The sequence below is a fragment of the Agelaius tricolor genome, unplaced genomic scaffold, assembly GCF_023055355.1.
Source record: "Agelaius tricolor isolate 1412-34295 unplaced genomic scaffold, bAgeTri1.0.p SCAF_6, whole genome shotgun sequence".
NCBI lineage: Eukaryota > Metazoa > Chordata > Aves > Passeriformes > Icteridae > Agelaius > Agelaius tricolor.
This window is the reverse complement of record NW_027269266.1, coordinates 53334818-53347362: the sequence shown is the minus strand read 5'-3', so window position 1 is coordinate 53347362 and position 12545 is coordinate 53334818. Positions and strand designations below refer to the sequence as shown.

The following is a 12545-nucleotide window of genomic DNA, read 5'->3' as shown; positions in this document are numbered from 1 at the left end:
TCTTAGCACTTTTCACCTGATTCCTATTACATCCTAAAAAGACTAGATAACTGGCCTTTGCAGAGCCAGTCAGATGGACATGCATCAGATCAGGAGCTGAAACTGCATTGGTATGTCAGACAACACCTTCCTCAGCAATTTCAGGTTCTTCTTAAAAGACCAGAGAGCTTTTCTCCCACATAAAGTACCAAATTAATGGATACAAGATTTTAAAGGCTAGGGAGATATAAACCTCTGGGAAACACCTACTTCAGAGTTCGCCTCAGCACATCTTGAGGAAACAGACACAGCTCAGCATCTAAATAAGCATCTACAAGAGGGTCAATAAAAATGTGCTAGTTGCTGCAGAAACATGATAGAAAAGACATTTATTGTGCCGAGAGAACAGAAAGAGGCATTAAAGTCAAATGATAGGTAATAAATATGTTTTTAAGACTAAAAAATATTTGACAATAATAACTAACATAACATTTTGTTTTTCTGTGAATTGCTAGAGAGGAAACCTGGACCAAGTTATGGTCAAAAAAACCAAAGTTTACTGCAAAATATTCTATTCCTATTTCTCTTACGGTTTCAGGTTGTGTCAATAAAGTCACCCATACACAATAAATACATATATTCTTTACACTAAAACACTTTTAAGTATCTTCCTTTAGAAATCACTAATACCACTATCCACAGGGTATAACTGCATGGATAACACCAGATTTTGCCATTTCCTATGGCAGCTGCAAGACTTAACACTGGAGAATTGTTGAAGGGGAAGCAATGAATCATGCTTCTAAGCCATGCTGCCAAAATTTCATATATTTATTCTTTAAGAAAAATTGATTTGAGAACAGTCATGACTGGAAAGATGAAATGTCTCTCTTCTGCTCCTTCAGTTTCTCCTAACACTGCCTTCATCAAGTCCCCAGCACACTCCATGGCTACTTTTTCCTTATTCTTAATTGCCATCTGTAGTTTCAGGCTAGCAACACTCATACTCCTATGAGAAAATCCAGGCCAACCACTAAAAAGAACATTTGTAGCAATACTAGCACATACCACTGTAGCTGTTCCTACAGACTAGCTCATAACATCCACCATAGGGAGTTCAATCCTCACAGTTTGCTTTGCCAGGTCCAGTCTTCCCCTTTTGTGAAGCTGCTTGCTCTTGCTGGCAGACATGGCATCAGTGAGAGGCATGGAGTTCCACCAGCAAGTTTCCAGCCACTATGCTGGAGCATGCACATAACCCTCTCTACTCAGATGTTTCCACATTGAAGAAAGGCTGATTTTGTTGAAGCAGTTTTGCTTACGTTACAGAGAGGATTTATCTCAAGATAAGTCAGAACACTACAGAAAAGATGGTTGGGATTTCTAAAGGTCAGAAAATCCATTCTGATCCTCCTCAACACACAACTCAACACAGCAACAAATGAGGTCAGCAGGGACCTTATCCAAACTAGTCCCAAAACCCAGGATGACAAAGCACACCATCTCAGCACATCTTATTCCTGAGCAGCATGAACTGCCTATACAAGAAGGTTTCTCCAAATCTCTGGTCTCAACCAACCAAGCCACAGTTCATGACCTTTACCCTGCTTACCATCTGTCACAAGCAACAAGATTGCTGGCTTCTTAGTCCAGCAATCCCTTCAGGAAGCTGGGATGGATTTGCATGCAAACTGATGCTAATGAAGGTGCACATGCCTTAAAGAGATTTATCTGTTAACTGAAAACAAACCTTTTTTCTTTCCAGAATAAATGCATCTTAACTCTTCTTCAATCCAATACAGCATGTAACCCTGGTCTTCAACTCAAGTCACCAAGGACTCCTTTCACTGTAACAGAAACATTCAAAAGAAGAATACATCCCATCTCTAGCTTCCTACATCTTTGCAAAAACTTCCAGATAAAATTAGAAGGCTTTAACATTTTTTATCATCCCTTGCTTCCAAACAGTCCTATCCTGTCCTCTTGTATGAATTCACAGTGAAGGGTTTCAGTTTGCCCAGCAGCACTATTTATATTTATTTATATTTATATATGTTTTTTATTTGTGCAGAATACAGAGTTGATAATACAGAGATCTTTTTGTTATTACTGAGCCAGACTTATACAGAGCCAAGGCCTTTTCTGCTTTTCATACTGCCACTCTGGCAAGGAATCAAGGGGTGACATGGGAGGTTGCGAGGAGACACAGGTAGGGTAGGTGACCCCAGCTGATGATGCCATATAACATTATGCTCAGTATATAAAGTGAGGGGAAGAAGGGGGGAGGGGAGATACTTGGAGTGACAGCATTTGTCTTCCCAAGTCAACATTATGTGTGATGGCCCTGCTCCACTGGAGATGGCTGAACACCTGCTTGCCCATGGGAAGTGGTGACTTAATTCCTTAGTTTTCTTTGTTTGTGTGTACACATTTTGCTTCCTGTAAGAAACTGTCTTTATCTCAACCCAGAGGTTTTCTAGCTTCTACCCTTATGATTTTCTACCCCAGTCCCTCTGGAGGAAGAGTGAGGGAGTGGCTGTGCTTGGTTACAGGCTGGGGTTTCATATCTTCAGAGCTGGATGCCATCTTTTAACTGGGTAATTCTAATGATTCAAATGCATCATGGGTGCACTCTGTATCAGTAGCTTGTGCAGTTCCTGAGCTCGTAAGAATGCAAACAATTCTCTTGATGATAATGTAATCTGAGCTAACTTCCTGTGCACATATATGCTGTAACCAGCACACATTTGAAGGATATATAGTGATGAACAAAATGATACCTTGCCATATACAGCAAGGTATAGTTTGAACTCTTAACAGCTTTTGGCTCTAACATGCTACAATTTTAAGAAAAGTATGTAAGGACAGCCAGTTTATGTAGCAGAGAGCCCTGTGTCCAACTATGTCTAAAAGCAAGATCACGATGGAAGAACAAGACAAGTACAGAGTGGCATTTTGCTGATATATTTCTGCAGCTTTCAGAATTTATATTTGCCATTTCACTACTATATACAGTCTCAGCATTTACAGTATCCTAAACAGTAAAATCCATAGATTGATCACACACTTCATGAAAGCATACCTCCTTGCTTGTTACTTTCATTGCTCTGAATAGTTTAATAGGATTAGCAAATGTTATCATCTTGCTCTTCAATTCTTGCAGATTATTTCCCATATAATTTGTGAATATGCTGAATACCACTAGCACTTGCACAGCTTTCTCCACCACCAAAACCAACTCTTTATACTTTTTCTCTGTTGACTATCTTTTAATTAGGTAGGCACTCAGGGCACCATTCCTCTCAGATCTGGGCAACTTACTTTCTTGGTGAGAAAGTCTTTTGCCAGCCAAAGTAGACGGTCTTAACCAAACCACCCTATCCACAGGTCCAGAGACATTTTCAAAAAGCTGCAGCAGACCTGAGAGATAAAACTTACCACTGCCTTCCTATAAACATCCTGTTTATTTCAATTCAGTGTATCTGTGCAGCATTAATTGCATCCTTTCTGAGAATAAGTCCACCAAATTTAGGTGATTATTTAGACAAAAGTATTAACATAACCTTGCTAACAGTGAAGTCAAATGTTTTGTGCAGATAGTAATAAATGAGTCATGTTTTTTGCTCCTAAAAGAAATTTGCTTTCTGCACACACCATAATCAAGAATAATGTGGAAAAATTGTAATGGGATTATTTTGCATGAAACACATGGGGCTGGAAAAATTCAAGACAGCACTTGTTTAAAATCAGAATCCATAGCATGTTTCTTGGTAATTTTATATGCAATAATAACAAGAATATATTTTTGTAAGAGACATTTATTGTGCTATTTCTTAATAACTGAAGCTTACAGAGCCCTTTAGCTAAAGGGCTAAAGAAAGCCCCTACTGTGCAAAGATTTGACAACATCCTGTTAATTTCAAAAAGGACTTCAGGTTGTAACTGAATAGAGCAAATTTGAGAGCATTTGTTGAATATTCTGCTATACAAATGTAGAAACTGTTTTTGAATATCCTAAGCTCTTATGACAGGTGGGACTTATAAATTGCCAAGATAACACAAATAACAGCTGTAAAAATAAACAGCCTAATGGTCCAATCCCAACTGCAGCTCTTAGTGCAATGATTACTATACACTGACTGACAAGTTTTAGGATTTGTCCCTTGCCATTTATTCCTCAAATCTGGCACAAAATCCTTCACTAGGTTCTCTAATCCACACAGACACCTATCTAGCTCTCAACAGATTTTGCTCAACACAAAAATCAAGTCAAATATCCAGACTAACTGCAGCCAAACCTTGGACTTTGTAGCCTGTAACCTAACCTGCTCCTAGCCAACCCCCCAAAACATTCATGTGGATTTCAATCCTGTCTGGAAAAGTCCAGAACTTCTCAGACTTGACTCTGGTTCAGTTTTGTCGCCAAGTGCTGCTACAGCATGCTGTAGATCTATATTAAACACGTATGTAACTAGTATTTCTTCTATTTTTGTTGTTTTGTTTGGGTTGTTTCTTTTTTGTCTTTCACTCTCCTGACCTGAAAGCAAAGCACTTCACAGATTCTCCATCAAATAGCAAAATCTCTAGCACACAACTGAATAACTCTCATCAATATTTCTATCTTTAAAAATACTGGGGGAAAAAAAAAAGGAAACAGAAGTCATGTGATGCTCACTTTTAGTCTGATTTATCCCCAAATTGAGTCCAGGCAAAACAATTGGCTTTTTCCTAGGATCACCAGTATTATAAATGACTCACACCTCAGGCAGGAATGAGTAAAGAAAATTTAATTAGGACCTCTTCAAATTAAAGAGCAAAGGGAGAAAACAGTGCTGGGAATATAGCAGGACTTCTCCTGCTCACCCGAGGCTCAGCTTACAAAGCAGTGTCTCTGCCTTTTATATGCTCAAGATTGCATCAGCTTCATTAATATTTATGAGCAGTCCTTATATGTCCTCCCATGCCTTTCATTGGTGGAGCTCTTCTTGCATCTTGATTGGTGGTGCAATGCTACCCTGCCAGGCCTTCCATCAGCAAGTGTCCCCCGCTCCCTGCCATCTCCCACCAGGGGCAAGCACGCGCCCTCCCCCACGTGCCCCTGCAGTCCTGTCAGCCAGAGCTGCCCGGCAGCCACCTCACAGGGCAAGGAGGATTCAAGGGAGAACAGAAAAGAGTTCAATACCACACTGGAACAACAAACGTATATGTTGAAAGAACCGCCAACCCCAACAGAACCTCTCCCCACCACACTCAACAACTCCTCATTTGCGTGAGCCAATGACCACACCTTAATCATAACACCAGTCACAAGAGACAGAACATGAACTTCAACTCTGCTCTATTTGATAAGTTTTATTATCCCAGAAGAAACTGAAATCAGACACTCATCCCCAAGTTGTAACAAGAAGAATTTGAAAGGAGGAGTATTTAGAAGAGTTTGCAAAACTGCAAGCTGAGAAACAAAAACAGTAGTTTGAAGATAATTTGCCATGTTCAGAGGGGTTTTTTGAAACCTTATGTGTGACAGAACTTTTCTGCAGGCAGTTTTACTCCTACCATGTCATGAACAGTATTTTATTGTTTTTGAAAAATTACGTGTTCCACATTGGTATTTGATTTGAGCATGCATCTTTACTTTCTTTGTCTCTCTCTGCTATCTATTTATTTTCTTTATTTTTGTCCATTGTGACTGTTAAAGTGAAGGTGTCTTGCAATTTATGTGACCAGAGCCTACCACCACAAGAATTCAGATTCTGTGAACATCTCAAGACCTTCTGCACTAAAGGGGACATCACTGTCACCATCTTTCTAGTCTGGATCTAAAACATCTCTGTTTGTGTTTTGACTTTCCAATGGCATTCCACATAAAATGAATGGCATACTACTGTTCAAGAAAGAAAATAAAAGTTCACCTACTCACCTAGATAGCAATAATTTACCCTGAAGTTTCAAATCAGCAGCACAGTCATCAGATTGACAGTTCCTCTCAAAAACAGTCTGTGAAAAACAGAGGAAAGAACTGTTAAAACATGAAAAGAGTAAGATCAAAATTCAAAGAAGGAACATGCTTTGGCGAAATAAAAACAAGACACAAATCTGGGATATAGGGATATATGGTGTGAGTGTTAAAGAAATTCAACTTGAGGCAAATCTTATCTTTGTCAGAACTGGTTTTATTATCTTCTAACTGAACAAGAAGTTTCATCAAATCCAGACTCTCTCTCAGAGGTTTTCCTCAATCCATTCTCTCTTCTCATCTTACAGAAGTAACTGCTAATATTATATTTCTGGCATTCTTGTATTCCCCAGCTATGTAGATAAAAAATGAAACAGAATATGAAGTATTTATGAAACTATTTTCAGTCCTAAGGATTGCAAGTAAGGAACTCATACAGAAAACATTTTCCCTAGATTCAATATATGGCAGAAAACATTTCTGCCATCATGCAAGCAGTAGAAAATTACAAAGACTGTTATGTATCAGCGATAGTCTCAAATAATGGAACCATTGTCAACCTTGTGAACTCTGGTAATACTGAGGTAATATAGCAAATTGATAAAGCTAGGAACTATGAAAGGACAACATATGGGCATACTATTTAAGCAGCAGTAGTTTACCATGGCTAAATGAGACAGCCAACAGAAAGTGAAAGAAGAGAACAGGAACATGCTCCTTGCATCGAAGAAACCAATATGACATTTAGATCATTGTTACTTTCATTATTACTTTCCCCTGCCGTTTAGACCACAGACCAATACCTTTCTAAACATAGGGCTCGGCTTTTCAGGCTGGAAGACTCATTCTTACAGAGGTATAATGCTCTTCAGCCTACCAAATATTCAAATACCCAATATGAATGTTGCCAACACTGTTCAGCTAGGAAACCTGACAATCCACTTATCTCTTCCTTTAAAATGAATGTTCATTTCTACAGGCTTCATGACTGTTATTACCAAAGCAAATATATTTCAATCATAAACACAAGGACAGGGAAAATCTGTGCAGGATAGACGTAATGGTCAGATTGGGTTGGAGAGACTGAGAAGGCAAAAAAATGCCAACCATACTGAGTTAGTACATTTTTAAGAGCTCTGCCCCAACTATATCAGGACTGGAAAAAGACTTGAATCTTAAGCCCGGAGGGAATAGACACTTCTAGTCCTTTGCTTTCCAGGAAGGTTCTTGACTAAGCAGGCAGTTTGTTCTCCTTTTTCTATGCTGTGTGAGCTCACCAAAAAGGAGTGGATGTTTATGAAGTTAATTGTTGTGATGCCCAAATGAATTTTGCCTTTTTGCTTTTATATTTCCTTAAAATATATTAATAGTTTAATATATAACTATTGTTGTATAGTTATATAGTTCCTAGCTAGCTCCAGTACTTTTCCCTACCTTTTTCCCTGACAGGCAGAAGGACAAAATACATTCCAGATGCTCCAAGCTGGGGTGTCCAGGGCCCCTAGCCTGTCTTGGTTCTTCCTAGGAGCCAAGTTTGAAACCAGCTCTTCAAGACACATTTTCATAAAAAAGTTTAGTTCCTATCTAAGGGTGGGGGGGATTTAGAAAAGAGTTGAACTAAGTGGTAACTACCTTACCACTTCTGTCTCTAACTGGAGATTTTTGTTAGTTATGCTAATTTGCTAAACTTATAAAACTGTTTTTACCCTGTGTGGGGGTGGGCATTTTCTATATCTGTTCCTGGAGGCCTCCAATGAAGATCAGCCTTTATATTACCTCCTTTATTAATATTGTCTTGAAAGTGTATTGTTTTATTTCTAAGTTCTTTAAGGTATCAGTTTGATAACAGATATCAAACTATGCTGTAGGTTGTACGGTGTTTCAAAAGAAGAAAGGTGGAAGGTGGCCACCTGATCCGGGCTATTTACTTTGGTCTTTCATTTTTCTTCCCTACCTTTTGCTTTATCAGAATCTCAGAAGTGAAATTTTTTGGGCATTTAGAAACAAAACTGAACTTACCCTTCGTCCTTAATTAAGACTGCCACAATCAAAGGACAAGAATAAATCATGAGACAGGAACTGGCACTAGGCTTCCCTCTCAAACATGGCACATTTCAGAGGTATAGTTTCAAAAGTCCTCAGAATTGATCCTCAAATCACTGTAGTAGTTTCACATAGGAAAGACTGCTGGTAACCCTCAGAGGAGAAAGAATAGTAAACTGTAAAAAAATTCTAGCCTGTCAGTTTCTCTGTTTGAATCGCAGAAATCTTGGCAAAGTGAACACATCAATCAAAAAAATTATCTGTACTTTTCAAAGTATAAAATACTGTAAGTACATTTAAGCAACTATTTAATAATCCTGGAATTTTCTTACTAAATCCGTAGTTACCATTACTCAGAAAGAATGAACAAATACTTCATTTTCTAAAATCGCTGAGAATGTATCTCTTCCAGCATATCATGTACTAGAGAGCGATCTACTTTGAAATATGTTGGGAGTGTTTCCTTGTCATAGATACTCAGGTTTCTACACAACACTGGGTTGGGAGAAAGAAATTAAGGATGTTGAGTTCCAAGATCTGTAGCTGTGTAGGAGTGAATCATTTGCTTCTGTGGAGAATCTTAAACGTGTTCAGGTTTGGGGGAGCTCTCTCACCTCAAAGCAGCTGGCTGGTCAGGATTTCCAGTCCAACAGGCTTCTAGGACGCACGGATGCAGGCACAACTGATTCAGCAGCTCAGTTCCAGGTTAATAACATCTGTGAACTGTTTTGCTATTTTCCACTATTTCCCTGGTCTACCTGGACTCTACTCCACCTTCCCTTTTTATATGTCTTCTAGAGTCTCGAGCCTCCAGCTCCTCATAGTCTATTTCCTCCATTTTCTTCTCTGCTAACATGAGCCTTTTCTTCCCTACCCTTTTGATACTCCTACCTTTCCGGTTGACTAATTCCTGGTTGTTTAAATTCCTCCCAAACAATTAAGAAGTAAACACAGTTTAAGGCATCATAGCATTTGTGAAAATACTTGTATATTGTTACTGTGCCCTTACATGGTCTACTTGAGCTGCAATTTCTTTGGGCCAGAAACTGTACCTAACTGCATGTTGTTAGAGCAGGAGTCCATTCCTGGGATATGGTGCAGAGCCTACTACAGCATTACCACTAATTTTAACACCAAGCAATCTTTAAAGTGATTGCATCTTTACAATACCAGCTTTGAGGATTTATAGAGTTCTTTAAATATTAAAATTGTTGAAGATGGTAATTTGTGGGTTGTATGTGTTATTCACAATTGAAAAAAGGAAGTAGGATGAAACTAACTGTGGAAACAGCTCATAATTTTTGCCGTTACTGTTACCCAAAGTGAAGAGGTATTCCACTAACATTGTACCAAGTGCCTAACAGATTTGAATATATATAGAGATGGCCAGGAAGCTTTCTTACATAAGAAATACATACATGAAAAAATGAGGAGTACGAGGTGAGGGGTGGAGATCAGGGCAAAAATTGCCATGAGAAACACAGCTGCATCTCTTATCTCAAGGCCACCACATAGTTGTCTAGCATTTTCACGAGAAAAATAGGTGTATGTGTGCCCAGTAACAGGATAACCTCAAAGCTTCTAGGACACATCATCACTGTATAAACACAAAATTAGTGTAAAGTTCATTCTCAGTGAGTCTCTCCAACTTCCTGCTATCACCAGATGCTCAGCAAACCAGAGACAAAACCCAGCATTTCCAGGGTTCACAATTCCTCTCTGCACTTTCTCCACTGCTGCACAGAACCCAGCAGCTTTGGGAAATTGTTCCAGAGCAGTTCCCACCAAGTCACCAGACCTTCCTGACAAACACAGTTTTCTCAAAGTCTGCATGGCAACTTTTCTAAGTAAAAAAGATTATGCTCCTTGGGTCCAGTAATGTGACAGCTATCTCCCTGAGGGGTTAGGAAAGATGGATGGCACCCACGTCCTCCAGAGGGTAAGCCAAAAAGCCTACATTAAAGTACACTCATTATAAAAAGTGAATATACACATCTGTACACAATCAAACCTACAGTAAGGAGAGATCTAGAGCTGATCAGGAAGGGAATATGTCTACATAGGTAGATCAGGGCCTCAGAGCAAGTATCTTTTTTCCTTTATGCCTCTTGAAGAGAAGCATAAGGACCAAATTCCACATTTTGTGGTAAAGGCCAGGGGTAAATGTAGGAGAAAGTAGGAGAGGGATAAATCTCTAGTTCCTGCACCCTAAGCCATCCTAAGCATAAAGCTGCTGGGTACTGGGCATGTAGATATTCTCCTTTTCCTTCTTGCTGGTAGTGGATTCTACTGAAAGCTGACAGGAGGTAAAAGAAATAAGAAGGAACCTGGCTTCAGCCTACTGATCAGAGTTCTGTGCTCTGAGGAAGGTGATCTATGATTTCATACCAGGCTTACTAAACTGCTTCACTTTCTTTCAATGGCTATCTAAAATTAAACAAACCTACGTTTCTGAAAGTAGAGAAGAGAACAGAAAACATAAAAAATAAAGTATTCTCTGTGCCACTCCAGTCCACAGAAAATACTGGACATCTTTCAATAAATTAGGGGGGGGGGGGGGGGGGGGGGGGGGGGGTGGAAAGCTTTTAAAAATATCCAACCTACCAAAATTCAGGAAAGCACATGGAAATTTCAGGTTGTAGCCAAACTGAGCTATCAAGAGTTTACAGAGTTACAGAGGTTTCCAGCACTATTCTTATAAGAGTTCTGCCTATGCTTTCACAGAAAGGAAAAGCAACAGCTGAAGATCAGTATTTGAAGAGAAGGGAGAGAAACAGAATTCTCAAAAGTACCCTTGAAAACATGTCATTTTATGGACTGGGTAAGAGAACAGTGATTCACTCTAGATCAGACATTTAGCAACTTCCTCACACATCAGTCTACAAAAGGTTGAAATGACATCCCTTAAAAAATGGCAGAGCTGGCCTTTGGTATTTGAGGATCTATTCCTTTAATTTCATAAACTGTGCCATGGGCTTCTGCAGGAATACCTACGCTATGCAAAATAATCAGGAATAAGAATACAGTACTTCAATCTCTGCACTGATTTCCAGTAAATTGTCACCAACCCTGCAGTATGCGAAGAGATGACTTAGCAGTTAGATCATGCTAGCAACACAAAACCAATTCAATAAGGGGGCTTGTCATTCTAATAATTCTTTAGTTTTTAGATATTGATGCGATCTGATTATAAACATGTTATCTGGTGAAGTTGAGCCATATATCCTGGCTCTTATTTAGAAACCAGGATATATGATCCAGTTTTCAAATGCTGAGCTGTAAGCAACTCTCACTAACTTTTCTAGGAAGTATTTTCTGTTTATAGCTTTACAAACCAATTACATCAATGTGCCTAAGTATCGATACAGGAGCTTAATTTTAGATCTGAATTTATTTTGATTTTAAACCTTCAAGTTGCCTGAAAAATAAAGCTATTACCTACATGTCTACTGACCATAGAAAAAGAAATATAAACTGAGTTTTTTGAGGTATCCCATGCTTTACTATACTACTCACGGAAACCATCCATTTATATATGCTGCTGAGCCAAAGTCGCTGATTTAAATTCCCACTAGAAGAGCAATTATTATTATGTGAAATTATTATTATGTGAAAAATTATAATTATGTGAAAAACATTCCAGGATTTCATCAGATGTGCTGGCTGAAATGAGAATACGTGATTTCCACAATACCCCTAACTGAGTGGTAGAGTGAACACACATGACAAAGGCAGGAATCGTAGGGGAGTGAAACCAATGTTCTGGTACTGCATGGGCAGGGGATAAAGGTCAGCTATCAAGCTCCCTGAGCTCCACACGGACATCATCAAAGCACTAGGTTTGAAGGTGGAAGGGAATAAGACCAGGCTCATTAGGGATGAACCTAGGGACAGCATACCACTATTGAGGGTGAAATCAGTAGCCCAGCTGAAGTGCACCAACACCAATGCACACAGTATCATATCAAACAAGAGAAGCTGGAGGCCACTGTGCAGTGGGAAAGCTATGATGTAGTTGCCATCATGGAAGTGAAGTGGGATGACTCACAAAACTGGAGTGCTGCAATTCACGGCTACAAGTACTTCAGAAGGTGGAATCTTCAATAGGTAAAAACCTGTCTGTACAGCTGGACCCAGAGACTTACGATGAATGAAGCTAAATCCAGTTGGTGGCCAGTCACTAGTGGTGTTCCCTGGGGCTCAGTTTTAGGGCTGGTCCTTTTAAAAATAGTTATTGGTGATCTGGATGAGGGCATAGAGTGTACCCTCAGTAAATTTGCAGGACACATCAAATTGGGTGGGAGGGTTGATCTGCTCTCTGCAGATAGACAGGGACAGACTCAATCAATGGGCTGAGGAAAACAGTATGAGGTTCAGTAAGGGGAAGTGCTGGATCCTGCATTTGTGTTCCAGCAAGCCCATTCAGCACTACATGATTGGGGAAGAGTGGCTCAAGAACTGCTCAGCAGAAAGGGACCAGAGGATGCTCAATATGAGCCAGCAGTGTGCCCAAGTGGCCAAGAAAATCAATGGCATCCTGGCCTGTATGAAGAACAGTGTGGCCAGC

At 39.5% G+C, this 12545-nt stretch overlaps 1 protein-coding gene across 2 annotated transcripts in view; it reads right to left on the bottom strand.

The window, feature by feature from the left end:
• The window catches only part of ITGA9 (integrin subunit alpha 9), a 237138-nt gene that overhangs the window by 105433 nt on the left and 119160 nt on the right, over window positions 1-12545 (bottom strand). For both annotated transcript variants that reach the window (XM_071429849.1, XM_071429848.1), the window contains exon 17: window positions 5900-5976. In XM_071429849.1, the coding sequence (XP_071285950.1) occupies window positions 5900-5976 (77 nt within the window). The remainder of the gene's footprint in view (window positions 1-5899; window positions 5977-12545) is intronic.